Here is a 26,585-nt window from a genome sequence, read left to right as displayed (position 1 = left end):
TTTCGAGTCGTTTATATAAAATATTATCATATATTTTGATCTCCTGCATTTCAATAAAGTTAGTAGAACATCAAGCAGAATAAAGTTACAGAATTATATGTAGAAAAGTGTTGAAATTAATTTTTTTATTTTATTTAAATAATGGAAAGCAAACAATACACAACTAAACAAGCCATGTTGTTAACTACACTAGAAATAGAAAATGTAGAGAACTACTCGGTTTACTTTAGCTCCGTTTTCTAGTCGTCTAAAGAATCTTTGAATGTTAGCGTTAAAGCAAAATCGTTTTGATGTTAGCTGTAAAAGCGTTTCCCTGTTAAAAAGGTTCGCTTTTTTAATGACGATGTTTATTAAGGTCTGTGAGCCTTACATTTTCTGTAGAATAAGTGCACAATACTTTACCATTCATTGTTATGTATTTTTGACTTAGAATAAGTAAATTCATTATTTTTGGTGCAATGCGCTTAGTAATAATGAAAATACTCTTTGTCAAGACTTCCAAAACACGTCAAGTACCGAGTATTCTTAGGCCTTTTGGTAAGAGGCATGAAAATATCTAACAAAATATTAGCGTATACCTACATGTACATGTTTGCTAATTACTTCTAAGCATACAGACGTGCTTAATAGGTATGTATCGTTGTTTTTAATTAAATCACAACCTTAAATTACAATAATGATGGATTAAATGTATTTAGATACATAGAGAACGAAAGCCTTATAAATTTAAGAAAATACGCGGTTACTAAATTGGCTCAGGTTTAAAGGATTGTTTAAAATTTGAATAGGTAAAATAATAAATATTTTTTTACGTACCAATTAATAAGTCAATTATATACTTAAGTATTTTTGGTTCTAATTCGTTCTTTAAGTTTGATAATTGATATCATACATAAACAATATACAAATATAAACAATGGCTTTACAATTCTAATCCTTGTTTGTTTTCTTTTAGCCATATTACTTTACGGAGATATCTATGTAATGCGAAGAGTAAGGAAACAAAGACTCACAGTTGTACGACTAAATAATACTTTGAAAGGAAATAAACGTATAATGTGGAAAACAAGGAAATGTAAGCTTAGCTTATGATTAAATACAAAAGTTTTGTTTTGAATCCGTAAAACTTAGCAACGCAAAAAGCCGCTTAAAGGTAAACAGGGTTGCTTTTCATTTAATTAAATGTTCTTGGAAGGATTCTGATGATTCTGCTTCGGGGAACTTCAAAGAGTTTTGTCGTAAATATCTACGTCTGCGTTGCGCAGGATAATTTAGTCATTTTTGTTTCTTCAAGTTTTAAGGAAAGGAGTTTATAGGTACAAGATGAAATGGTTGACTCTCTTCATGAAAAAAAAATCGTTATTGGCTAACTCTAATATTTCCTACATTCAATTATAGTTAAATAGTAGGTATATTGATCAAACGAAAACACATAAAATAATAATTTTAAAAGTAGCCAGTAGGAATAAAATACGAGCCTACAAATGGGGAACATCAGTCGTTTTTGTTTAACTTCGTTTAACAGGTTAATAATATCATAGTATTTATACCTACTATAATAATATTATAATTTTATATACTTTTTCTTGGGTACAAATGATTAAGACATATTTCAGGAAATTAAGTAGATAGGTATGTTTTTATATTCGTAGATATATATGATACTTTAAGCATAAAAAAATGATTTCATTTAAATGTTAAATGATTGCAAGTCATTAACTGTAAATAATATAAAAGAAAAACAATGAATCTTACCATCATCACCATCTTTGAATATGAAACAATAAACTTAGCAAATAGAAATATGATGAAACTTTATATCAATATCTCCAGGCGAAACAAGTCAAAAATGTATGAATACATTTGAGTAAATAAATAACATATTTCTTGGGAATTTAATATTATATCTTTCAATATATGAGAAACTATAGAAAGAACAGACAAAGGACAGGACAGACTAATGTATAAAATACAAATATTTAAAATTCAACAATACAGACTGTTGAAATAATATATAATATCAATTAAATAGATATTAGTTACGACTTATATAGATTAAGACTTTCAAATTTCAAGTGAATTTAATCAATATAAAACAAAGCTTAAAACTTTGACGTGTTAAAATATGTTTCTTTGATCAATATAGGCGAAAGTAGTTCTCTGTCGTTACTCGTTACCTATGTTTATTATTATGCTTTAGCGCTTCAACCAATGAACCAATTATACGAGTAGCAAGGCTCCTAGATAAATAGACCTTGTGAACATCGACTTTTTTACGAATATACATTCACAAATCTTGTATTTAATAGATTTAACGCTAAACTAGTACGCTAGCAATCTTGCGATCTTGAAGATGATTATCTACTTATTGCAATATCTATTTAAAATATGCACTCGACGTTACATAAAATATTAAATATGTCGACCATTCATAATAAGCTTAAAGCAATCATTTGTAAGTAATCTTGTTTAAGCCGAATGTATGTTAAACGTGCAACTACAAACTCATTTTGCTTTTAAATAAATATATTTTACTTTTTCGTAATATATTTATAAGAAAATGCATTTACTTTTGCAAGAAAAACTGAAGAATAGTCGAGACAAGTCTCAAGTATTAAGTAAAGGATACACATAAGGAACAACCAGACAGGAGATTAATGTAGACCATGACTAAGTAAGTTTGAGACGCTTTCTCTACCTAGGTGTCATTAATACTTGCTTCTAGTATTTCACCACCAAGTCATTTTATAACACCAGTCCAGAGGAAATATTTCATTTTATATAAGAGTGGAAAATTATCTTAAGCATGTAGTATCGTCGTCAAATTACTGTGTGACACTTAGAAATCGAGACTAGATTGAGCTACTATTTTCTAGAAATCTATTTAGAACATTGGTATTTATAAGTTGCAATTATCTTTTTGTATCTTTATGTATTATTATGTTATTCCAAGGATTACTTCATTTTGTCATATTTATTTTGACTGCAAGTTTAAAATAGAACCATACTACAGCAAACTTTTAAGATAATATAAGAGTGTTATCAGGCACGACAAAATGTTTTATATAATACCTACTCTTCAATTAAATTGTATACGGAAATAAATTTCTATACTGTTTCATTAAAACCAAAACAATATTTAACACTACCAACATTATGACACACGTGTATAAAATTTATATTATCAGATTCTAGGAAATCTAATAACAAAGTAGATAATAATAAAATTGTGTTAAATCAACAAACAGATAGTACTAGATAAGACAATAAACAATACAAATGAACAAGCACAATATACCTTCAAAATTCTTTGTTTTATTAACGGTGCATTTACATCAAACGAAGATAGAGCTAGAGCAAGAGCATTCTTTGGTGATCTTTAGTGTAAACGAAAACTGATCGTATTCAGAGTTACTCAGTATTAGAACTTTGCATAAATCTTTTCGAACGCACTAAAAACAATGAAAGAATGCTTACACTAAAAGAATTTGTATTTGAATATAGTGGGGTTAGAATGAGCATCAGCTCGTTTGATGTAAATGCACCATAACACTAGTGATAAGCAAGCGATGACGTTAAGAACATTACAGACCGAGGAGGCTTTGCCGTAGTCCGTCGTTGATTAATGAAGGTGAGGATAATAACAGATTGTCTCAAGTTATCTTGGAGAACTGTATCCCAGTGTAACTGCATTCACCTATTATTTCGGATATTAGAGCTGAGACTTGATGTCAATAAAAATTTATAGAGTGCAAGTTTTTGGTAAATTCAAAATTGGTATACCTACAATAGGTAGACATAATATACTTATTTTATTTTTGATTCATAAATGTTTCACTTCCATTTAAAAAGTAATTCATGAAATCAAAATGCTTAGCTCATTATGGGAATAATTAATTTCGTCAATTTATATCTCATTTTCTTATGGGAATACGCGAAAATATTTTCTTGGCAGTGATGGAATAAGGATGGAATCTGCTCATTTCAAGGAAATGGATTTCATAATCTACGTTCATTACTTACTTTATTATAAAAATATTAAAATTTTATGTACTTTTTTTAAATAAAATCAATCTCATAATACATATTAACTTAATTTAAGTAGTAAGTGATATTACACTTGGTTGTTTTATTCCACTAAGTAATAGTAAAGTTTTAATTGTTTCATCGTAAAAGTATATAAAACAACAGGTATAAAATTATGTCAGTAAAAATATTTTGTTCCAATCAAAACCGTACATAGACTGCACCACAAATATGCATACAGATAAGTGTTATAATTCACAGTACAATTTATTGTTAACTGCATAATTAACTGATAACTACAATAGCTAACAACATATAACTCAAACACGCTAAGTTTGAACCTCAAGTCGATTTCTTCATACTGAAGCTGTTTGCAAAACAGGAATCGCTGTTACTTAAAAAAATTGACAATTGCTTTTCTGGTACAATTGTAATAATTGAAGGAAGTGGTGCAACACATTCCAACGAGATGCAAACGTCGCTTGGTAGAGTTGTACCTAAATCTAAAGCCCTTTATTTTGCAGTCTGCCAAATAAAATACCTACCTACGTCCTTGTTCGCCCGTTCCAGTTGTTTTTCTTCTTATCTCTTTGCAGAGAAACCTTTTAACTCAACCTGTTTTTGTTTAGCTGATCGACTTTTTAACTTGCAACTAAAAAAGCGTAATTTTGCACTTTGCCATAAAAAAGAGTGCATCATTATAAAGGTATCTCAAAACAGGACTTGATTTATAAGCCCGGTAATAATATTATTTTGTCGTCATAATAAATCATCCGTCAATATATTACATACATCTATAATATAAAGCTGACGGTTTTTCTTATTTGTTTGAACGCGCTAGTCTAAGGAACGAATGGACCGATTTAAAAAATTCTTTCAGCGATGTATTTTTACGTGATCAATAAAATAGGCTAAACGTGTACCTACCTACAACAGGTAAAGCTGGGGCAGAGCGTTAGTTTAACATACATGAATATTGAACAATTTACAATAATTATTATCGTTGCATAATTATGTGAGGCTGTAGCATAGAAAAGGAAGGCCCGGCCCTGTTATCAACTTACTACGTGTGGAATATTAATTAATAGGTAAGGCCCGATAATATGAAATTCAAGTACATATACGTATTTAAAAATGAATGATACATTTATTTATTTTTTTTAAAACCCGTTAATAATATAATAAGTTGAAGATATTTTTTTAATGTAGTTATAAAGTTGGCTTAGCTTAGGTTGGTTAGCTTTTTTTTGGAGGGTAGTTGTGAACCTAGCAACATCAAATTTTAACTGCTCTACTAAAATTATATTTTTTAACAAGTTTTATTTCAAATCACTATTACCATGGAGTCACTTAAGCACACTTTGTCAGAGATGACTGTTAATTTCAACACTAAAATGGCAGAATTTGAAAGGAAGCTACTCAACAATGAAACAACTTCGGGTGAGAACACAACTGATTTTAATTTGTTTCGCACATTTGTAACTTCCTCACTCAAAACGCTACATGCACAAGTGGAGTTATTGTTGAAAATCTCGGACCAGCAGGAAACCCGCTCTCGTCGCAAGATGCTCCTCTTTCATGGTATTGCCGAAGAGAAGAAGGAGAACACCGCTGATCTTGTGGCTAAAGTTATTGTTGAGCACCTTGAACTGCCAGATGTTAATGCCGAGTCATTTAGTCATTGCCACCGCTTGGGCCATTACTCAGCTGATAGAAACAGGCCAATTGTTGTCAAATTTGACCGGGTGCCAGTCCGTGATCGGGTATGGTTCTCCAAGACTTGCCTTAAAAATACGGGAATTACTATTTCCGAATTTCTCACAAAATCTCGGCATGATACATTTATGTTGGCTCGTAAGAAATTTGGAGTTTCTAACTGCTGGACTCAAGAGGGAAATATTATTGTGAGATCTGCCGATGGTGTAAGACACCGGGTCACAAGTTCTGATGAACTCGACGTTATCGTCAGCGATCCAGCAGCTGTGCCTGCAAACACTGTATCCGGTGCTGCCCCAGCGTCTAAGGGTTCGGGTAACACCCGGCCCAAAAGAGTCGGACGAAAGTGAGCCCTTCTTTATAATATGAGTATCCATAATATTTATCTTTGTTGTAATTTTCTTCCTGTTGTAATTGTAATTTATATATTTTCTGTGTCACTTTTTTATCTGTGCGCTCGGCAAGTTAAATTACCCCCGTATTCAATTAATTATATAATTTCTACACTTCACACGTTTTTAGAGGTCACTCTTGTTTTGATTTATTATTGTGTTGACAGTTGACTTGTCGTAATATGTCTAATGTCAAATGTCAGTGAATCAATGTCAACCTCGGAGATGTCAACTTAGTTTGACTCGTTTGTAATGTTTCAGTACGTTCCGTTTTATGTTTTTGCGTATTTACTTGTTTGTTGAATTTTTATTTTCTATGTAGCTGGCGGGTATAGGAAAAGTTTATATATATTTTTATATTTGATATTATTAATTATCTATATATATACATATATTATATACAAATTTCTTTCATATATTAATATTTAATATATAAGTATTACATTTAGTCCACCATTTCGTTTTCGAATGATAGTGACTGTGATTCCTTCGTAAGCGCTCATAATAGTTGTGATGATAGTTTTCAGAGTTTTGACAGCCCACCTCTTGATATATGTTTGACTTCTACCTTTTCTGATGTTTTAAAAAATTTTAACGTTATCCACATCAACGCACAGAGTATTCCGGCACACTTTACCGATATGCATGCATCATTTAATTCCAACTCCATTCACGCTATCCTTATTTCCGAAACCTGGCTCAAGCCTTGTCTTTCCTCTACCTCTTACTCCTTACCTGGCTTCAATTTGGTACGTAACGACCGTACCGGTCGGGTGGGTGGTGGAGTTGCTATATACTTACGCTCCGACTTACCTTTCACCGTTATCAGCACATCTCCACAACCGCCACCTGCCGACGAGGCCGAACACTTGCTAATTGAAGTCATGATTTCCTGCACTAAACTTCTTTTAGGTGTTTTCTATGTCCCCTCCCTTCTTATTAACTATTTTCCGGCGTTTGAAAAAACGTTAGAGAATTTACGTCCTCTCTATGACCATGTCATTCTTATGGGAGACTTTAACACCTGTCTTCTTAAAAATGACATCCGGAGTGACAAGCTTTCAACAATCGTATCCTCCTGTAACCTCAATATCCTTCCCCTTAATCCTACTCACTTCTCTCCTGGCTGTTGTCCTTCTCTCCTAGATTTGATTATTGTTTCCTCTCCTAATCTTGTCTCTAAGCACGGTCAGTGCACTGCCGATGCCTTTTCTTACCACGACCTTGTCTTCCTTTCTTATCGTGTTCGTCCTCCCAAAAGAAAGCACAAAGTATTGTTACAGCGCAGTTTCCGTGGAATGGACGTTGAGCGTCTGTGTGATGATGCTCAAAAAATCGATTGGTCACCTGTCTCATCTGCCAATTGTATAGACTCCAAAGTTGCAGCCTTTAATTTACTACTTACTAAACTGTACGATACTCATGCGCCAATTAAAGCAGTTAAAATGAAGCATGTTCCAGCTCCTTGGTTGACAGATGAACTTAGATCTATTGTTCACAAGAAAAATCTGGCGAAAGCCAAATTTAAACTGAATAACTCGGACTCCAATCGTGAAAAATATAAAGCAATTCGCAATCGCTGCAATACGATGTGTAGAGATGCACAACGACGCCACATTCACAAATCCGTTGAGAGCGGCAACACTGCAGACACTTGGAAATTTTTAAAAACACTTGGAGTTGGTAAATCTCAGAATATCTCCTTTCCTGTAAATATTAATTTAGATCTTATTAACAAACATTTCTCCTCGTCAAAGTCTACTCTGGACTGTAACACTAAAACTGATACCATTTCTCTTCTTTCTACCATGCAAACTCCTGACTCTCCTCCGTTCATTCTTGTACCTTTCACTGCCAGTGACGTTAAGAAGAATACATTGGCCATCGCTTCGAATGCTCTCGGCTGTGATGGTATAGGCCGTGCTATGATTCTGCCCATTCTTGATATTATCCTTCCCATCCTCACACACATCCTTAATTTCTCCCTATCTTCGAGTTCTTTTCCCCAGATCTGGAAAGATGCATTCATCATTCCACTCCCTAAAAAAAACAATCCATCCAATTTCTCCGATTATCGCCCTATTTCCATCCTACCATTCCTATCTAAAGTTCTTGAAAGGCTAGTGCAACAACAGCTGTGCTCCTTTCTTAACTATAATTCCCTTCTAGATCCTTTACAATCTGGTTTTCGTACGGGCCATAGCACGGTCACTGCTCTTGTCAAAGTTACAGAGGATATTCGTATGGCAATGGACAATAAGCAGCTAACTATCCTTGCTCTCCTCGATTTTTCCAATGCCTTCAACACCGTTGACTTTGATATCCTGTTAGCTTTGCTTAGTTCTCTTAACGTATCTCCTGCGGTGGTTGGTTGGTTTCGTAGTTACTTGCAGGGTCGTCGGCAGCGCGTCCGGGTGGATGAATCCTATTCCTCATGGTGTGATGTTTCTGCTGGCGTCCCTCAAGGCGGCGTGTTGTCACCCCTCCTTTTTAGTATCTTCATTAACTCTATTTCTTCTAAACTTTCCTCTCTCTACCATCTGTACGCAGACGATCTACAAATTTACACCCATTCGTCAATGGAAAATCTTGAAGAAGCGATTACTCGCATCAACACTGACCTTCAATCCATTGTCGACTGGACTCATGCTTATGGTCTCACATTAAATCCTGGAAAGACTCAAGTTATTATTTTAGGCAGTTCTTATTTGCTTTCTAAGATTTCTTTTCCGGATTTAACTCTTATTTCGATCGATGGAGTCCCAGTTCCATATAGTACATCGGTTAAAAACCTTGGTATTTATATCGATCAAACCCTATCCTGGACCGAACACATAAAACAAGTAAGCCGTAAGGTTTTTGGCGTTACGTCATCTTTACGTCGATTGCGCAACTTTTTACCTGTTCCTACGAAAACTGTTTTGGCGCAGTCTTTGTTGCTTTCTATCCTTGATTATGGTGATGCATGCTTTCCAGACCTTAATGAGGAGCTACTTAACAAATTAGAACGACTTCAAAATTTTGCTATCAGGTTCATCTTTGGCTTGCGCAAATATGATCATATCTCAGAATATCGCTCGAAACTCAATTGGCTGCCCATCCGACTTCGCCGGAATACTCACATCCTTTCCCTCCTGTACAATATCCTTTTTGATCCTAGATCCCCATCCTACCTTAAAAATAGATTCGTGTTCTTGGGCTCTTCCCATGAACTCGATCTACGCTCCTTGGACAACCTTACGCTTCGCATGCCCGCTCACAAAACTCGTTTTTACGATGCTTCCTTTACCGTGCAAGCTGTAAGGTTGTGGAACTCGCTCCCGTTAAACATCAGGAAAGCTCAATCTATCAGCTCTTTCAAGTATCTGGTCAAACAGCATTATCTTCACAACTAACGTTTAAATGTTTCATACGTTCTTATCTATCTTACTTACTTATATCCTGTTATTTTCTTTATTTATCTTTATTCGCTATATATAATATATATTATATTATGTATTAATATTTGTATTTATGTAACTATTTCCTACTTTTATTTGCACTTTTTATAATGCTTCGCTATGCTCCTTCTACTATCCAATTGTTCATTTTCTTCTAACTTTTCCTATATCCTAAGGTTGCCTGGAAGATATCGCTTTTTAGCGATAAGGCCGCCTATTTGTACCGCTCCAGTGTATATTATTATTGTTTGATTTTGTTATGTTTTGTGTGTGCAAATAAAGTGTTTTTTATTTTTTATTTATTTAAAGTTAATATTCACCTAAATTATATTATTAAAATTAATTGTATTTTATAAGATTTTAGACTTATATTAAAATCCTAAAAAAACGTGTTATTATACAAACACAATATATAAAATTAAATATTTGCCGTATTATAATACTAAAAAAATTAACATATAATTAATAAAAATCATTCTGATAAAAACTTACATTTTTATAGCGAATGTAAAGCATAAGCTCCACACTAATCGCACTCACTTAATATTTTAACATCACAGAACATCGTATTTTTAATTCACTCACAAATACGTAGAGATCACATGTACACACGACCGTCCTGTAGGGAGGACGACGGCACACTGAAGTCTGAAACTGAACTCTGAAGTGTGTACGAAGATAGAGCTATCGGTTAGGCAGTCAGGGGTAAAGCCTAGCGGCGAATAAAATATATCGTTCACCCTTTTCACTTCCACAGCCATCAGCTTTCAGCGTTCATCCCCAAAGCACTTATACTGCCCACTCTTGAGGCAAAAAGCGAGCGCGGTGCGACGTTTCGATAACAATTTTTATATTGAAGTCAAAAGGTATCGTAAAATTTATTTTAGTTTTAGATTGTTTGTTAATATTGAAGAATATAAACAATACATATTTTTTTTACAATCTTTGTTAAGATACCTTAAATTATTAATTATGCAAGTGCATTTTATGTTACATTCTAACAGCATAAATCGATAATTTGGTACCCTTGTTACATTGCAGCAATATTTTTCAAACGCACATCTATGAACAAAATGATTACATAATACAATCTCTGTTTATTTCCTAAAAAAGTTGATTGCACAAGTTAAAGATTAAAAGACTATCGCTATCTGTCTCTATGTACGTTTAGATCTTAAGAACTACGCAGCAGATTTTGATGAGGTTTTTTTTTTATACATAATAGATAGAGATTTTATTTAAACGTCGCAAAATTAATAGGTTTATTCGTGAGGTTTATACTTACTGCTGCTGATCGACGCTACTCATGTGCGAAGTCGGGAGCTACTAACTACGTAATGTTTTAAAACCCCACCGCTTATCTGCCGCAAGGTTGTGACACCCTGCCTGAGGCCAAAAATCAAGCTTTTAGAAGACAAAATAATTCCACTGCGCTTCTTACGTAAACTACGATTAAAAAAAAAAACATTTTTACGATAGGATGGAAATGTGTCGTGACCTGATGGTGAATTACACAAGCCGCCTATAATTATTATCCATAAAATCTTTTAATCGCTTTTTAACACTTTTTTTAGTGTTAAAAACCAACAACTGCTATACATTCACAAATAACATTACATATTTTGCTTTAGAAATCCTTAAAAGCCAGTATTATGTAACTTTTGGTCATTATACTGTCATAGAGATAAATAAAGATGTTGTAAATGGTCGCGGTTTTCAGGTCAAGTGAGGCTCATTGAAGATGTTTTAAAATTACCCGTCCAAAGCAACTACTACACAAACAGAATTTATTTTTGAATACGTTGTAAGAATACTTTTATATTATTTTTTGCGTATATTATTATGAGCGTTTGTTGAAATTTTTACAAATGTGCCAACTTGCTCTAGCTGCAGACTGTGTGTCTTTGATTTAATGTTATATGAATTGTTAGTGGTGGTTGCCTATAATTGTGACAGCACTATGTCTACGATTGTTATTACTTTAATGCTTTTATCTATGTATCAGTGTATGTCATGTTGGTGATCCTTAATGAAATAAATAAATAAATAAACTTGACTTACTTTGAATATTGTTAAAATAATGCAACATTTTCAATTTTGCATTATTTTATTTTGCGACATGTAAGGTTCGTTATGCTTTTAATAACATTTCAAACAAAAACAGTAAAAGCATTTGAATATTAAACAGAGAATAAACCCTACTTAGTTTGCACTGATAGACATTACCAATGGTAGAGTCGTGAAAAACTGTCACAAAAAATTCAAATTCATGAACCATGCTGAAACTATAGTATTTTTTCAGTCTTCTTTTATTCAAACTCAACTTTAGTTTTATCAACCATCTTCTCGTCAATCAAATTTTCCCCTTCATTTAATAAAAAAAGCAAAAAAAGTGCTGACCTAGCAGTTACCATTATTTTTTATATTTTCCTAATGATCAATTCTATAAAAACTCCACAAGACGCACCCCTCATATAATTCATAAAAAAACGCTTAAATTCTCATAATAGAATCCATATGCAAGGAGTTTTCAATAAGTGATTTTAAAATATCATCATTTTTCACTTGAACAACTTCTTACAATGCATGAAACATCTCTATGCTTTTACGAGGGGCGCTATAATTTGCATTTTAATTCCTTTCAAGCAAGAAAATGGACGGAAAAACGCAAGGGTGAAAAAGAATAGATCTTTTGTATATAATATTAATAGGATATGTCATAAGGAGATTTCGTTATGTATCAACTAACAACAGACATTCTAAAAGCACCTATTACTTGCATAAAGTTCTTTCAAATCATTCTAAAAATAGACAACTATACCTACAGATATAGTTGTCTATTTTTATAATCTCTCTATTTTTATAACCTCTTTATAATCTGGTACCCTAAGCTGGTACCTAATATCTTAGCCTAATATGTCGATTCCTAATAAATAAAGAACGGAAAGACTTTAATGATCTTTTACAATATAACAAAGTTTAAACAAAATATGCATGCACATCATATTTTCTGAAATGAAAGTATGTCATACATTATGAACCAGGAAAATTAGCAAAACATACGAGTCATTCGTATTTTATCTAATCACAATAGCGTTACGCTGGCTCGGTGGAACTAGCAAACTCGTTAGCTTTGTGTTCCGCGCATCACTAATGAACTGGAATCTATCTAACTCCGCTCAGATGCGATATCTCGCAAACAATCCACTGATTTGATTGAGGATTGTTTGGGTTGTTTATTATAGGGAATAATGAATACATAATGAATAGATAATATATTACAGCTACCAGCCATTCCAACAGTTCTCATGGCGTTAGTTAACCAACTGGTAACAACTAACAAGCTCAGAGTGAAGCACAGAGAATGAGAGATATCCAGTATATTATAATATAATCCACGCATTTGAATAGTTGAATACCTAGTTGGGGATACGACAGTAATATTGATATTTCAAATTAACTGTCTTTTATCAAGTATTTGCTGTTCCTCTACTTGTCTTTATCTGCCTGTCTTTCAATAAGTGAGAAATAATCTTATGGATACGTGCTACCTTAATGGTATTTTAACTTATATAACGTCAACCGTCGTCACCTAATCAAAGCACAAGATTTATGGTTTGTTTTCCCCTCACTATCCTATTATTGACACTTCTTTATAAGTAAATAGGATAGCCGTATACCACCGTTTATAAGCTAGTCTGGTTTAGTTATTAGAACAGTCAAGAAAAGAAGTCCTAGTTTGGAAAATACAAGAAATCATATAATCAATTGCAAATGGACTCTATCAGTCATCGAGGCAGCCCCTAACCATCATAAACCACCAGATCGTAAATATCAGATTTTATTAGCACTTCGTACTTTAATTTCCTCTGCGCAGTTAACTTGTCATTGATATTTTGCCATCGTAGGGAAAATAAGTTAGGAGTTAAATTATTATATTGTATAAGCTATAAATTTCTAATAGGAATGTAATTAAAAACATTACATCATATGGTTTTATTATTAAATCATTTGTTTTGCTATATTAATAAAACGGGTTACCAGTTTCAGTCGTTGTTGTAGTTGTTGGCTTGGTTGTTGTTGTACTTGTTGTTTTTAGTGTTGTTGGTTTTGTTGTCGTCGGTTGTGTTGTTGTTATTGTTGTCGTTGATTTTGTTGTCGTCGATTGTGTTGTTGTTGTTGATTTACTTGTAGTTGCTGCGGTTGTTATTGTTGAAGGAGAAGTAGTGGTCGTTAAAGCTTTTGTTAATATTATTGTAGGAGTAGTTGATAATGTTGTGGTTGTTGTTTGCGGTATAGTGAGGAATGTAGTTGATACAGTTGAAGGAGTTGTCGGCAAAGATAATTTAGATGATACTATACTTATTTCTGGTGTAGCTGAATCTACGAATAAAAATTTAGTTTCTGGCTGCAATACAGTTATTTCATCTATCGCTTTTGATGTCGTGCTTTCTTTCGGAAATAGTAAATCAACGGCTGTAGTTTCATCATGTTTTCTTCCTTTTTCTGTTGAAGAGAGATTAATTACTGGTTTAGTGATAAGCGGTTCATTTCTATTCATTTCAGTTGTTCTTCGTCCTAATTTCGCTTTTGCGGTGACTTTAAGCTTCAGCTTCATCGTGATATAATCTTTATACTGTAAAGATTGTGCAGGCTGCACTTGTAATGTATCCGTTGCGAGGGTAATTACACGCATCTCCATCATTTTCTTTATTACACTTAACGGTAGCCAATGTCCTGGAAATCCTGATTCTATAGGATTATCAACGTAAGCAACCTCGTCTTTTAAAGGATCTGGCCATTTTGAACAATTCATCCAATGTATTGCCATTGTTGAAACTAATATGATTGAATTTATGTGCACTGAAAATTAAAAAAATAAATAAAAACGTCATTTGATTCCCTTAAGTTATTAACTATAAGTTATCACATATCACGGTTCACAGTAGGTACCAAAACTTGTTTTAAGATGATTTTTCAATCAAATTTGAATCAATGATGATAAATGGCTTGTATTTAATATTCGAAATACTTACTTTCAAATTGTATTGGACATAACTTTTATTGTATTCTCTCATAATTTTCATAATTGTTGTATTTTTAAATGAAATCTTCGAAAATTGGCAACAAAGTCTAAAGCCATATAAAAATGCTCATTTTATATTTTTTAACGGATTTCGTCAGGCATGAAATTGTTTTTCCTCTTGAATAGCTTTATGACTCGAAAATTATTGGATCAGTCATCAGGTAGTTACGTGGATGCAAATCGATTACATATTTTATCGATAATTTAATTTACAATATAAAACTAAAAAGTAAAGCTCAGCGCACACAATGAGGCTTACACCAAAATAAATGATTGGGAATAGTCACAATATAGCTAGATTTGTTTTGTAGTGTAATGTGCATTTAGACGTGCAAAAACGTGCACGTGGCGCAGTACCGACAGGATTTTACTTGGTCTCCTATCCAGGGTGGTGGTGTGCCCACTTAGTAAATTGAAAATAAGCCTGTTGAACTGCGGTTTAGAATATGCTATGGAAAGTAATGGTATTTTTGGGTTGATTAATAAACATTTTTCTTTGCATTTTTAAATTTAATTACTAATTATTACATTACAAATATTATCTATGCACTTCAATTGCCCCATTTCTTTGATACATCTATATATTCACCATCTGGTGAGTCATAATTCTTAATCGGTGGAGTTGCATATGTGCCTTCCACACTGTATGGAAGAATTTGTAGATCAGGCTGAAAATATATTAAATTTTGTACTAAACAGATTATATTACAGACTAAATTATTATTATATAATTTTTTTTAAATCAGTAATCATTTATATCAAAACCAAATTACAGATAAAACTTATATAATAAAAAAAAAAAATGATGTGTATAGCCGAGACGCAAAACACTACATTATATATAAAATATACACACTATATATTAATTATAAGAACTATACAAGTAAACTAAAAATGTTCTATTAAATGGAATCAAACATAAATTAAATTACCATTATAGCTTCATTGTACAAATCCTCAGACTCTTCATACAGCATATCAAGAGCCCGTTTCTGTGCAGCCATTATCCTATCAATCTGTGCAATATTCGCCATGTACTCTTGGCGTTTGTATCTCGTCCAATCTTTGTTTAATAGTGCCCGAGCCTCTACTTGTTCTGGTGTCAAATTTAACGCTGGCCGTTTTCGTTTTCTATAATACATACACATATTTAAAATATGTTATCATTTGTGTATATGAAATTAACTTATGACCTAGATGCTACAAAAATTAACACATTTAAATTTAAAAGAAACAAAAACAATTGTTTCAATTTATAATGATATTTAAATACACTTTTACCCTAATTGATCAAGGATGTGTAGCGGTGGTTCTATTTCGTCAATAGGTTTCAGCTGTTTAGCATTTTTCTCCAATCTCCGAATTTGTTTCTCTAACTTCTTCCTTCTCCTGTCTTCCCTGGCTTTGATGATAGCAGGGTCCATTTTCTTTTTCTTTTTCATAGGTTCAGCCCTGAAATATAGAAATAATTATTGTCTTTCCTTTATAATGTTAATAACTTCTTTCAAATAAGAATATTATAAAGGCAATAGAAGGTTAAAGGAATATTCATTGTAATTTGAATGTATGTGTGTTTGAATACATTTTTCAATGATAATTTGAAACTTAGTACGATGCAGGGGCGTAGCTACCGCCGTATCTGCCGTATCAATTATTCGGGGCCCCCGTGCCAAGGGGGCCCCCAACGTGCGCTTTTGTGAGAAATCTTTACCCTTCGTAAGGGCCCCCAAACAAATTTTTATACGGGGCCCTGCCAAGGCACGCTACGCTTCTGGTACAATGCAACAAGCAGTTTATTTAATTGACAAATGGAATGTTTAATAAGAGCCTTAATTTTTTAGTAAGTACTGATAATATGATAGTACACATATCCATTAATTCATAATACATACCATAATTGATCAGTTATCTTAAACTGCACTGCAGCTGTAGTGCTAATATTCTTAGCATTTGCTGGTATTCTTACTGCATTTACAGCTAACCTAAAATAATTGGTTTTATATATTGAATATATTTTACAAAATGTAATGTATGTGTCGTTACAGGTTATAAATAAAAACTTATGTAATACCGTGAAAATTGTTTGATAAAGGATAAATGTAACATTTTCAACTTGATGAAAAATGTTTTATAGAAAGAAAAACTGATTTATTTTCCTATTAAATAATTATTTCTTTCAGAACCATATTATGAAAACATAACAGTCAAGTGACATTTGACATTGACAATTAAAGTTTGAAACTGACTGTACTGACAGTCACAGAGTAAGTAAGTAAATTTAATCAGAGATCCATTATACACAGTAAAATTGTATAATATTCCTTAAAAGGATTATGCGGTAAATGCCGAGCAATTAGAAAATAATTCATGTATTATTATGAATTTTTAGCGTGACATTAGCATTTACAGTACATTCGCAATTTTTAGAGAATTACATGATCAGCGGAAACTTAATACATAGACGGTTAGCGCTATTTATTCTCTTTTTACAAGATTGATTTGATCAAAATTTACACGTATCTAAGGATTTTTTTAACGTAGCATAATAATTTTATACGCAAGAATGCAGTTTATTATCAATACAAATCGATTAGATAGACCGTACATGGCCATCGCTAATCCCTTTACGGGCCCAAGAACTTTTCATTGATTGGATCGTATTAAATTAATTATTATAAACACTAAATTACACTTATCATAATTATTATTATTAATACTACTGACTGCTATAGGTACATAGGTACCTACGCCAAAATGCCTTCAAATGTTCTGCCGTAGTTAAAAATTTAAGAAAAAGTTCATATGTATGTTTAATTCACACCATTACACACATTAAAAATATAAGCAATTTGTAATACTCAAATATGTAACGTATCCATAATTAATGTACAATGCAATAAATTGATTAATTACCTGTCCTAATAATGACCATATAGATTTTTATCCTTCTATCATCTTTCTGCGTACTTTAACACGATACACGATATTACAACTATTATTCAAAATAAGTACCTACTGTAATTAGTAAGGCACTGTACATTTATTAAATTTAACGCTATAAGAAATAGATGAAACTATAACATACTTATTAATTTTTTCCCCTCATAGGTCGTTGTCGGTAGGTACAATATCAATGTGATACGTACCTAATAGGAATATTATATATACAGGGTGTCCCACTATTGGTATACTAAGCGCGAAGGAACTTGTAGTTTTGCATAAACTGATCACGTAAAAAATACTTAAACAACAAAATCGCGCCAAAAATTTTTTGCTAAATTTTTCCTTAAAATTCATGTTTTCAACTCTAGCTTCGCGCAGCCGGCATATAACGCTTCGTTAATATGAGCATTTTGTCTATGTAAACATAATCTTAAACGATAGCTCACGTGCAGGTGGCAAAGTTGGGCGGGTTGCTTGTTAGGGGTGTATACAAAGAGTTTTAAGAATTCATCTATTTGAAAAAAAAATGCATCTGGAATTTTTTAAGTAGGATTTTTTACGTACTCAGCGTATGCAAAACTATAACCTCCATTGAGCTTAGAATACCGACGGTGGGACACCCTGTATAATATAGACCGCATGTATATGCTTAGGTATTACATAATATATATGAGCCAAATTGGGATTCCCGAGATAAGGTCCGAATATAAATATAAAAGGAGAATAATTTGTATTCAAGTCAGTTTACTTGGGCTTCATCATTATCTCAATATTACACAGCGAATTTACTATTTTAAATCGCTTTACTTGATGTTGGTTCCCTAGGAAAATATATCTACAAAAATGAAACTCTATCATAAGAAAAAATATTATTATTACCTACATAATAGATCCTAGTCAGATGTCATAGGTACATAGGTATTAATACAGGTAGGGATTCTGACTTCTGAAAGGTAAACTATCATTTTGTGCGTACATTCTTCTAAAAATAAGACAAACTGTATTATTAGGTATTATTTAATTATGTTTATGGATATATTATATTTTGTTTATCGTTATTAAATCATTCGTTCATCAAATGGTTTCGCTTAATTGTGGTCCAATGTTATATTTTGTTCTTTTCAAAGCAATTTATATGTATTTCAACAATAAACAAAAAATATTTGATGTTCACTGAAAGAACTCCAAAATCTCTCATCATTATAAACAATATGCTAAATTCATCAACTTTTCCTCAAGATGCGCAATATTTGTCTTGGGCTAGTCCTTCACATAGTAACCGGTAGTATTGACATACACCATTACTCCGTTAATTTACTTAGAAACCACAAGTTTTTATTAGCGCTATGGATCCAAAGACTAACAGTTATAATGTGACATTTAAATTAAGTGAACCTTTATCAAATAATCAAAGTGATGTGCTATCTAACTCCACCGATCTTTTGGAGGCTTTTAAATTAAAAGAACACGAACAATACTTGGAGTACAAACCTGTAGCTTGTGCACTTGGTGTTCTTATTTTCTTAAGCAATATAACAGTTGTTGTGTCCAGTGGTTTAATTCTTAAAAAAGGTACCGTATGCTTTCGGAACTATCCTATCCAACAAAAATAAAATATTATTTATTTTTAATACTTATAAAACGTGACTAACAAAATGTTTCTCATTATATTTATATTTATTGTTATGATTATCACTTACCTACATTTGAGGCTGTAATACAATATGTTCTACGTACCACGAAGGTTCATGAATATATTATCTTAAACATGTCATGTATACTATAAAATACTTATTATATTCTAATATACATAAGAAGTGTGAAGGTTATGGGTACTAAACGTATTGCATTAATTAAATCCTACATTTCATACAAACAAATTAGATTTTATTTCATCATCATTCGTGATGAAATAAAATTCATATTAACTAGGACATTATTTTTCTTTAATTATAAATTATTAAAATGAGAATTTTTGAACAAAATATTTCTCAACCGGAGGCAATAACAATAAGAATTTAAAAATTGTATTAGTGCAATTCCATTATTAGGAAAATTACCTAATTAGGCGCATAATTGTCTTAGATTCTCAAATCACATCTTAATTGCAGCGATCATTTTAATTCATTCTATATAGGTACCTACATATTTTATCTTTTAAAATTGGTAATTCGACTCTTATACAAACATAAAACAAAAAAACTACATGCCTCATTTAATTTCCTATTGTGATTAACTGATCTTGCGAATCTCTTTCCGCCGCATGATTTAATTATCTATTCGTTTTTACGATTTTTAATTAAGAATAAGCTATTATTATTTTGGTTGTTGTTAAACTAATGTAGACATAGTAGTCAGTACCTATATAAATTTCAACAATATTCTTGAAGTAGGTGTCGACAGTCGAAAGTAGTTATTTTCCGCACATTCGACTCTAGCTTGCAAGTCGCTTGTCGTCGCTTCGCTTTTTCGGTTTAATTATATCCGTTGATTTATTTTACAACAAAATCATCCCAAATTAATGTTTCTATACTTTTAAACCCCTACAAAATATGTTTTAATACTTTGTACTTATTTCACATCAGAAAATATATAGGTAGTTACCTACAATTGCAAAATAAGAATTTTTGTCGGCATTAATTATTATTTTTTAACAGGTCAGCAAACAAAAAGCACTTATTTATTACTCGGAAATGTTTCGCTTGCTGATACCATCATCGGAATATCAATGATCATTGGGGCTATTTTTGAAATTCCTATAAACTCAAGTCCATTATGTATTTTACAAATAGGTAAGTACCTTCTTATTTATCTCTTATTAATTAAACACCCTCTAATCACGTTCTCAGAATATCCTCGAAAATGAAAAAAAAAATTTATTAGATAGACACCTAATAACTTTGCCATCTGGAAATAAGCATGGTTATGATAAGGCCCGATATATAATATCTTACCAAAAAGCTTTACAACGTAAAAAACTTTTTAGTTACCTATTAAATTCTTATTATTTCAACAGGTATGCTTGTATGCCCAGCCATGGTTTCAATATTCAGCGTCGGCTTCATTGCAGTTGATCGTTACATCTACATCTTACATGGACTGTATTACCAACGTTGGGTTAACACTACGAAAGTTCGCATCTGTATCATATTCATTTGGATCATTGGTAATAATATCATCTAGTTTCTCTTTTTATATTTACTTATTATACCTACGCAAAAGGTTACTTTATCTTCTGGCTTATTTTCAGGTATTACTTTGGGATTTTTGCCAATAACTGGCTGGATTAATCAAGAATTCAATTCAAAATGTTATTATATTGCTCTTTTTCCAAAGCAACTAATTCTACTGAATTCTATCTTGAGTATCGTGCCAATTATTGTCGTCGCTGTTCTGTACACCATTATTCTAATTCGAGCATTAAGAAAGGTGAAAGAAATCAATGCATCGGTTATACCGTCGAGATCCAATACTAAACCAGCTTTACGAATCTATAGAGGAAACGGAAATATGAAACAAAATACTCAATCTGTTAAACGACCACGAAATAAAACCCAAAAATTAAAAAGGAGTTCATCATTTCATGCAAGCAATAATACAGGAACTGAAAAACAAAGAGTTTCCGAATTGAGGACTAAATCGAGAAGTAACGATGAACTTAACATTGAAAATAAAGTTCCTATTACAAATAATAAAATGCAATATAATGAAAATAAATATGAATCCGGCAATAGTTTATGTTCAACTGATATAAGTGTCATTGAGGAGAGTAGCTTTACAATTAATCAAGAGCTTGATAACAAAGTAGATAAAAATGATAAGAAAGTAAAAAATGCATCTAAACCTAGAGACGCTACGAAATGGAGAGCCATCATCATTGTAATGCTAACTACTGGAAGCTTTGTATTTACATGGATGCCTTTTTTCATAACGGTCATATTTTATGCCTTCTGTGAAGATAAACTGACAAATCAAAAATGTTTCAACCTCCGCATTATGCTAGGAGGTCCGATTGCAGCGTTGGCATTTTTAAATAGTATTCTTAATCCTATGATCTATGTTTGGTGGCATAAAGGGTTTCAAAGAAATATTCAGACATACTTGAAACGATATGTGTACATATTTTGTCGAAAAAGTTAACAACTCTATATATTATAATTTATAACATATTAACATAACTTCAGATATTTAAAAGAGCTCTCTTATTTTATTAAAAAAATAATTAGACAAGATTTATAATTTATTATTGTTTATAATTAAACTAGCAACGAAACTACACCGAGTTTTATTTCTGGCCATAAACTTGATAAAATTTTCACCAAATGATGCACCGCTGCTTTTCAAGATTCGTAACTAGGTAGCTATAGGGACTTTTGTTTTTAGTGGAAACATGAATGCTTATTTATTCAATCGTTGCACGTAATGTAGCCTCACGTGGCCTAACGTTGACCCCTTGACTTTTGAGTTAATAAGCCTATAAAATCTTTCCTTATTAGTGTTTAAAACATTATTCAAAAAATATGTCTCTTATTTGTCGTGTTACCATTCCATCATTCATTCTCGTAACTACGCCCATATATTTCCTGTTTTTCTGTAAAAGTTTTAAAAGAACTTACTCTCGCAACGGATACGAATGAAGCTAACTCGCTATGATGGTGTAGGTTTCTTTTGTTGCCTAAAGAATGAGATGTGTCATGTGTCCTACTTGGAAATCATTGACTTTTGCAAAAGTAAAAATACTTTTAATTGAGACGGATAATAAAACGTGTTACTTTCCGCGTTTCTAAGACAAGTTATCGGAAGATACTTAATTGGCTTCATGTGAAAAAAAGGTTATTCATGCCTATGTAGACAGGTAATAACCGAAGGTACCTATTACACTTTATGCAAAGCGGTTAAGCAGTATTTGCTCGAAGGAAGTAAGAAATAGCCATAATTTAATCAATCTATCCAATATTTTACAGAGAAGGCTAGCTATTGCTTCGATAGATTTCCTTACTGTTTATAAGTATACTAAATTGCTATTTATCTAAACAAACATCGGCTACAACTTCAAAAACAAATAGTTACATTAGCCCAACAACAGTGGGCATAGGTATAAAATGTTCTATTTATGACTTTATTTATTTAATCCTTCTGCTGATTATATATATTTGATAAAGTTAATCCACAATAGATTATACTCGAAACATATGTACCTAGTTAATAAAATAATTTATTAACCATTTAGTACTCAAGGATGGCTCGACTAGTGATATGTATTTTACTGCTCGCGGGATCTGTTTTTGGACACCATGAAAAATATGAAGGGTAAATATCTTTACCAATTTCTTTAATTCCTTCTTTACACATAAATATCCTACAGCATAATATGATATAATGTGAAGTTGTATTTTTTTATGTGAACCTCAACATACACGTAGGTACAGCTGCCTACGTACATCATAGCTCTTCACTTCTATATTGTTATGCAAAAAGCACTATGTAAGCTATTTTTTAAATAAAATAAAAGTACCGTTATCATTATTAATTTGATATATTAAATCGTTAAGTGCTTAATCCTAAACTGATAAACATAAACAATTTTTTTTTTTCGTTTCTCATCTCTGAGTAATAAAATAACGGTATATTTTTGTCACTATCGCTTCAGAATACTAAATAAATATAGTATTTAAACGTTATTTATACCGATTCATATATCTTATTGATTACTCATCACATTACACATCTCACACATATTCTATAGTTATAGCAAAACGACCAAAATTATTTTCATCTATAAAACTTGTTTTCTTTAAAAATTTATTTTCACATAGGCACCAACTTTATCGTGTATCGGGACCATCAAATGAGTTTGCTGCCTTAGAAGCCAAGCTTGACTTTCTCTCAATAAAACCAGCAGTCTCCTCAGGAACCGGTCAACTAGAAGTTCTCTTGAGATTGTCACCTCAAGAAAGAAATGGCTGGCTTAAATACTTTGAAAACCAAAATATGCACTACCAATTAGTTGCCAACAATTTAGCAGAGTAAGCACCTATCTTGGTACATATTTAACTACGTAATTTTTCCCAAAGAATAAACTGAACATATCTAAAAAAAATCATTGATTTGTAGCATTATTCGTCATGAAGAAACCAAAATTAATAGTCTCAAATCCAGAACAAAGAGCGATAACAGTTCAATGTCGTGGGAACAATACTATGGATACCAAGAGGTAAAGTTTTAATTTGAATTTACTTGAATAATAACCGTAAAAAATGTCTTATTAAGTTATTATTTATTAATTGTTCAAATATAAACTTTCAGATCAATGACTATTTGGACAGTCTCGCTGAGAAATATCCTGACGTTGTAACAGTCATAAACGCGGGTTTAAGTTACGAAGGAAAACAGATCAAAACCGTGCGAATTTCCACCACACGTTTCGAGAATCTGAGGAAACCCGTTATTGTTATTGATGCTGCAGTGCACGCCAGGGAATGGGTGACACCACCTGTGGCTCTCTACCTCATCCACAAATTAGTTGTTGACGTCACAGACAGAGATTTAGTCGAAAACATTGACTGGATAATCATACCTATGGCCAATCCTGATGGATACGAATACTCCATGAAAGAAGTAAATGATTTTTCATTTATTATGTTACATAAATAGGTACATTTGCTGGCCCACTTCAGCTCTTAATAGTGGGTTCAAAATATAAACAGTTACGATATTTAATTTTTCTGAAAAATACTACAAATATAGCGGAAATACAATATTGTAAAATTTTCTTTAACCATAAATACATTCAATATATTTTACAGGATCGCATGTGGCGTAAAACACGTTCAATGGGCCACGAAGGCAGCGCAGAATGCCCAGGTGTTGATGGCAACCGTAACTTCGATCACTACTTCGGAACCAGTGCAGCCAGCGCAGATCCCTGTACAATCGTATACGAAGGACCCACTCCGTTCTCTGAACCAGAAATCAGAATAATAAGAGATACTATTTTGACACACTTGAATAGAATCCCAATGTACATTTCCGTTCACAGTTATGGCAACATGTTCCTGTATGCTTGGGGAAATAATGGTACGATTACCTACTAATTTATTATTTTCTTTCTCTTTCTCCTTACATACTTAATTATTTATTATATTTATCAATATGTTAAAAAAATATTCCTATGTTTATTTAATTACGTACAAAATATTATTATAGGTACCTTACCTTCGAATGGTCTAATTCTGCAAGTAGTTGGTGTCGAAATGGCACAAGCTATTGACAAACTGAAACTGGAGAAAGCTGATAGATACGTCGTAGGAAATGCAGCTCAAGTGTTATATTTCACTACTGGAACATCAAGAGATTGGACTCGTGCAGTTGGCATTCCCCTAACGTACACCCTGGAACTCCCTGGTTATGAATATGGCTTCATCGTACCTCCAGAATACATCAAACAAATTGTCACTGAAACTTATGCTGGTTTCGTCGCTGGAGCGCGTTCAATGCTCAAATATTATGGTTAATCGATAATAATTATTAATTTGTACAAATAAATATGTTCTTTATAACGTGTTTATAACAATTGTTTTATGATTACCCCTAACCTAAGCCATAAAACAGAAATGCAAACAATGGACTTCAATAAACGACGGCTTCAAATTACGATTTGAATACAAACATCGTTCATGCTCCTGTTTCGATTTAGTAATAACCTTTGTTGTGCTAGGCTTTAAACTAACTAAGCAATTGTTTGGTTCTTTTGCACGTTGTCGCCATAAAATCGTTAAAGTAATTGAAAGTTGACTCGAAAGAGCAATACGATATGCACTTAACTTCTGTGCTCCCTTTACTTTATTTGTGCATTTTTGTTAATTACACGCTCCAAATAAGATTTACAAGAAAAATCAAAGCGATCGGATTTCCTTACTATAAAATCTTAATGACTTTAGGGTCTTGTAAAAGTAAGTACCTACTATTTCAATATTTAGTTTGCTTTGTGCTTTTTAACAAACTCTTCGACCTCGTTTATGAGACTGGTTGTTAGTAAAAGTAAATGAAGCAAAAATCATAATATAAATTATGTAACCATGCACTTTTACATATTTTTTTTTTATTTAAGTAACTACCTGTATTTTATATTTATATTTTTTAGATAGTATACTTTTCAAAGAAGAAAAAATTTGGCCAACAGTAAGGTTAAACAGAGTAATGGATATTTATTACCGAAGCAGTAATAGTAAGTTTTTATAGCATTCAACACACAATAGTAAAGATTGAGACTTGATAGATATGAATATGTTAGCTAGCAATTATAATTAATGTACTTCCAATGCATGCACTAATTATTCAGTAAGTAAATATTTAAATACAAAAAAACATCATCTGAGTATTTTTATAAGCGAACACATAAATCTAATCTTCCAATATATTTTTAGATGATATAAAAGTATCGCAAGTGGATATATTTCTAATAATAAACAACACGGACTGCGTGGCCTTCTCAACCTCTGGGGTGGGATCACCAGAATTTACGGCAACTATGTTCTACGCAACAAACATGGGCCCAACTTATTATAGGTTAACAATTTTTACATGCGACTACAACGTCACAGTGGAAACATTAGAAACGAGTACAGGATCATTAACTGCTTAAAACTTTCATTTTTATTGATATGAAATAAAGACGCGGGTCGATAATGAATAAAGAAAAGCTTAGCACAATGTTCCATATCTTATCATTATCCCGTACACATCTATTTGGTTACAATTTATAATTTCATTTTCAATTTGTAATCATAGTCACCTCTCACATGATCCGGCCTTCTTCTTTCTCCTCTTTTTAAATTACTCCACCCAATAGAGTACTCCGCCCGCCGCCGATTTCCAGTTTAAAAAGAGCTTATCCGGCGGCGATCGCAAATTGTAGACCACAGTTCTAGACAGTCAGATGATTCTTCTTCTCTTTATTAACTCCACATAACTTAGCCACAT

At 32.3% G+C, this 26,585-nt stretch overlaps 7 protein-coding genes across 8 annotated transcripts in view; 4 read left to right on the top strand and 3 right to left on the bottom strand.

Moving 5' to 3' along the window:
- Nucleotides 1-10,258, bottom strand: part of LOC149480589 (uncharacterized) — a 40,580-nt gene extending 30,322 nt beyond the window's left edge. The window contains exon 1 of the mRNA XM_089706971.1: nt 10,067-10,258. Within this exon, the coding sequence (XP_089563097.1) occupies nt 10,067-10,068 (2 nt within the window). The 5' untranslated portion in view covers nt 10,069-10,258. The remainder of the gene's footprint in view (nt 1-10,066) is intronic.
- LOC149480590 (uncharacterized) lies at nt 5,367-6,273 on the top strand. The gene has a single exon (XM_089706340.1). The coding sequence runs from the start codon at nt 5,367-5,369 to the stop codon at nt 6,090-6,092; it is 726 nt and encodes a 241-aa protein (XP_089562466.1). The 3' UTR covers nt 6,093-6,273.
- A 3,340-nt stretch (nt 10,259-13,598) lies between the features above and the next one.
- LOC149480588 (uncharacterized) lies at nt 13,599-14,469 on the bottom strand. The gene has a single exon (XM_089706981.1). It carries the CDS (start codon nt 14,403-14,405, stop codon nt 13,599-13,601), a length of 807 nt encoding a protein of 268 aa, XP_089563107.1. The 5' UTR covers nt 14,406-14,469.
- Nucleotides 14,470-15,149: 680 nt separating this feature from the next.
- Nucleotides 15,150-16,887, bottom strand: mRpL40 (mitochondrial ribosomal protein L40). The gene is made up of 5 exons (XM_089706431.1): nt 16,732-16,887; nt 16,553-16,642; nt 15,942-16,112; nt 15,593-15,791; nt 15,150-15,328 (listed from the first exon to the last, which is right to left on the bottom strand). The coding sequence occupies exons 1-5, from the start codon at nt 16,764-16,766 to the stop codon at nt 15,212-15,214; spliced, it is 612 nt and encodes a 203-aa protein (XP_089562557.1). The 5' UTR covers nt 16,767-16,887; the 3' UTR covers nt 15,150-15,211.
- Nucleotides 16,888-18,930: 2,043 nt separating this feature from the next.
- Nucleotides 18,931-21,863, top strand: LOC149480586 (uncharacterized). The gene is made up of 4 exons (XM_089706554.1): nt 18,931-19,175; nt 20,261-20,395; nt 20,620-20,769; nt 20,854-21,863. The coding sequence occupies exons 1-4, from the start codon at nt 18,950-18,952 to the stop codon at nt 21,741-21,743; spliced, it is 1,401 nt and encodes a 466-aa protein (XP_089562680.1). The 5' UTR covers nt 18,931-18,949; the 3' UTR covers nt 21,744-21,863.
- Nucleotides 21,864-22,768: 905 nt separating this feature from the next.
- Nucleotides 22,769-25,135, top strand: LOC149480585 (carboxypeptidase B-like). Its single transcript, XM_089706555.1, has 6 exons — nt 22,769-22,913; nt 23,420-23,629; nt 23,718-23,817; nt 23,910-24,221; nt 24,410-24,680; nt 24,810-25,135. Exons 1-6 carry the CDS (start codon nt 22,843-22,845, stop codon nt 25,115-25,117), a joined length of 1,272 nt encoding a protein of 423 aa, XP_089562681.1. The 5' UTR covers nt 22,769-22,842; the 3' UTR covers nt 25,118-25,135.
- A 166-nt stretch (nt 25,136-25,301) lies between these two features.
- Nucleotides 25,302-26,308, top strand: LOC149480584 (uncharacterized). Of its 2 annotated transcripts, XM_089706982.1 has the most exons (3): nt 25,302-25,555; nt 25,747-25,830; nt 26,030-26,308. In XM_089706982.1, exons 1-3 carry the CDS (start codon nt 25,417-25,419, stop codon nt 26,245-26,247), a joined length of 441 nt encoding a protein of 146 aa, XP_089563108.1. In that variant the 5' UTR covers nt 25,302-25,416; the 3' UTR covers nt 26,248-26,308. The 2 variants fall into 2 exon arrangements, with proteins under 2 accessions (XP_089563108.1, XP_089563109.1); XM_089706983.1 differs by lacking the exon at nt 25,302-25,555 and having other exon boundaries at nt 25,740-25,830.
- Nucleotides 26,309-26,585: the final 277 nt, after the last annotated feature.

This window comes from Colias philodice, chromosome 18 (assembly GCF_061535455.1).
Source record: "Colias philodice isolate Cphi_HAF_F1 chromosome 18, ilColPhil1 Martin Lab GWU primary, whole genome shotgun sequence".
NCBI lineage: Eukaryota > Metazoa > Arthropoda > Insecta > Lepidoptera > Pieridae > Colias > Colias philodice.
This window is presented reverse-complemented; position numbering and strand designations above follow the sequence as displayed.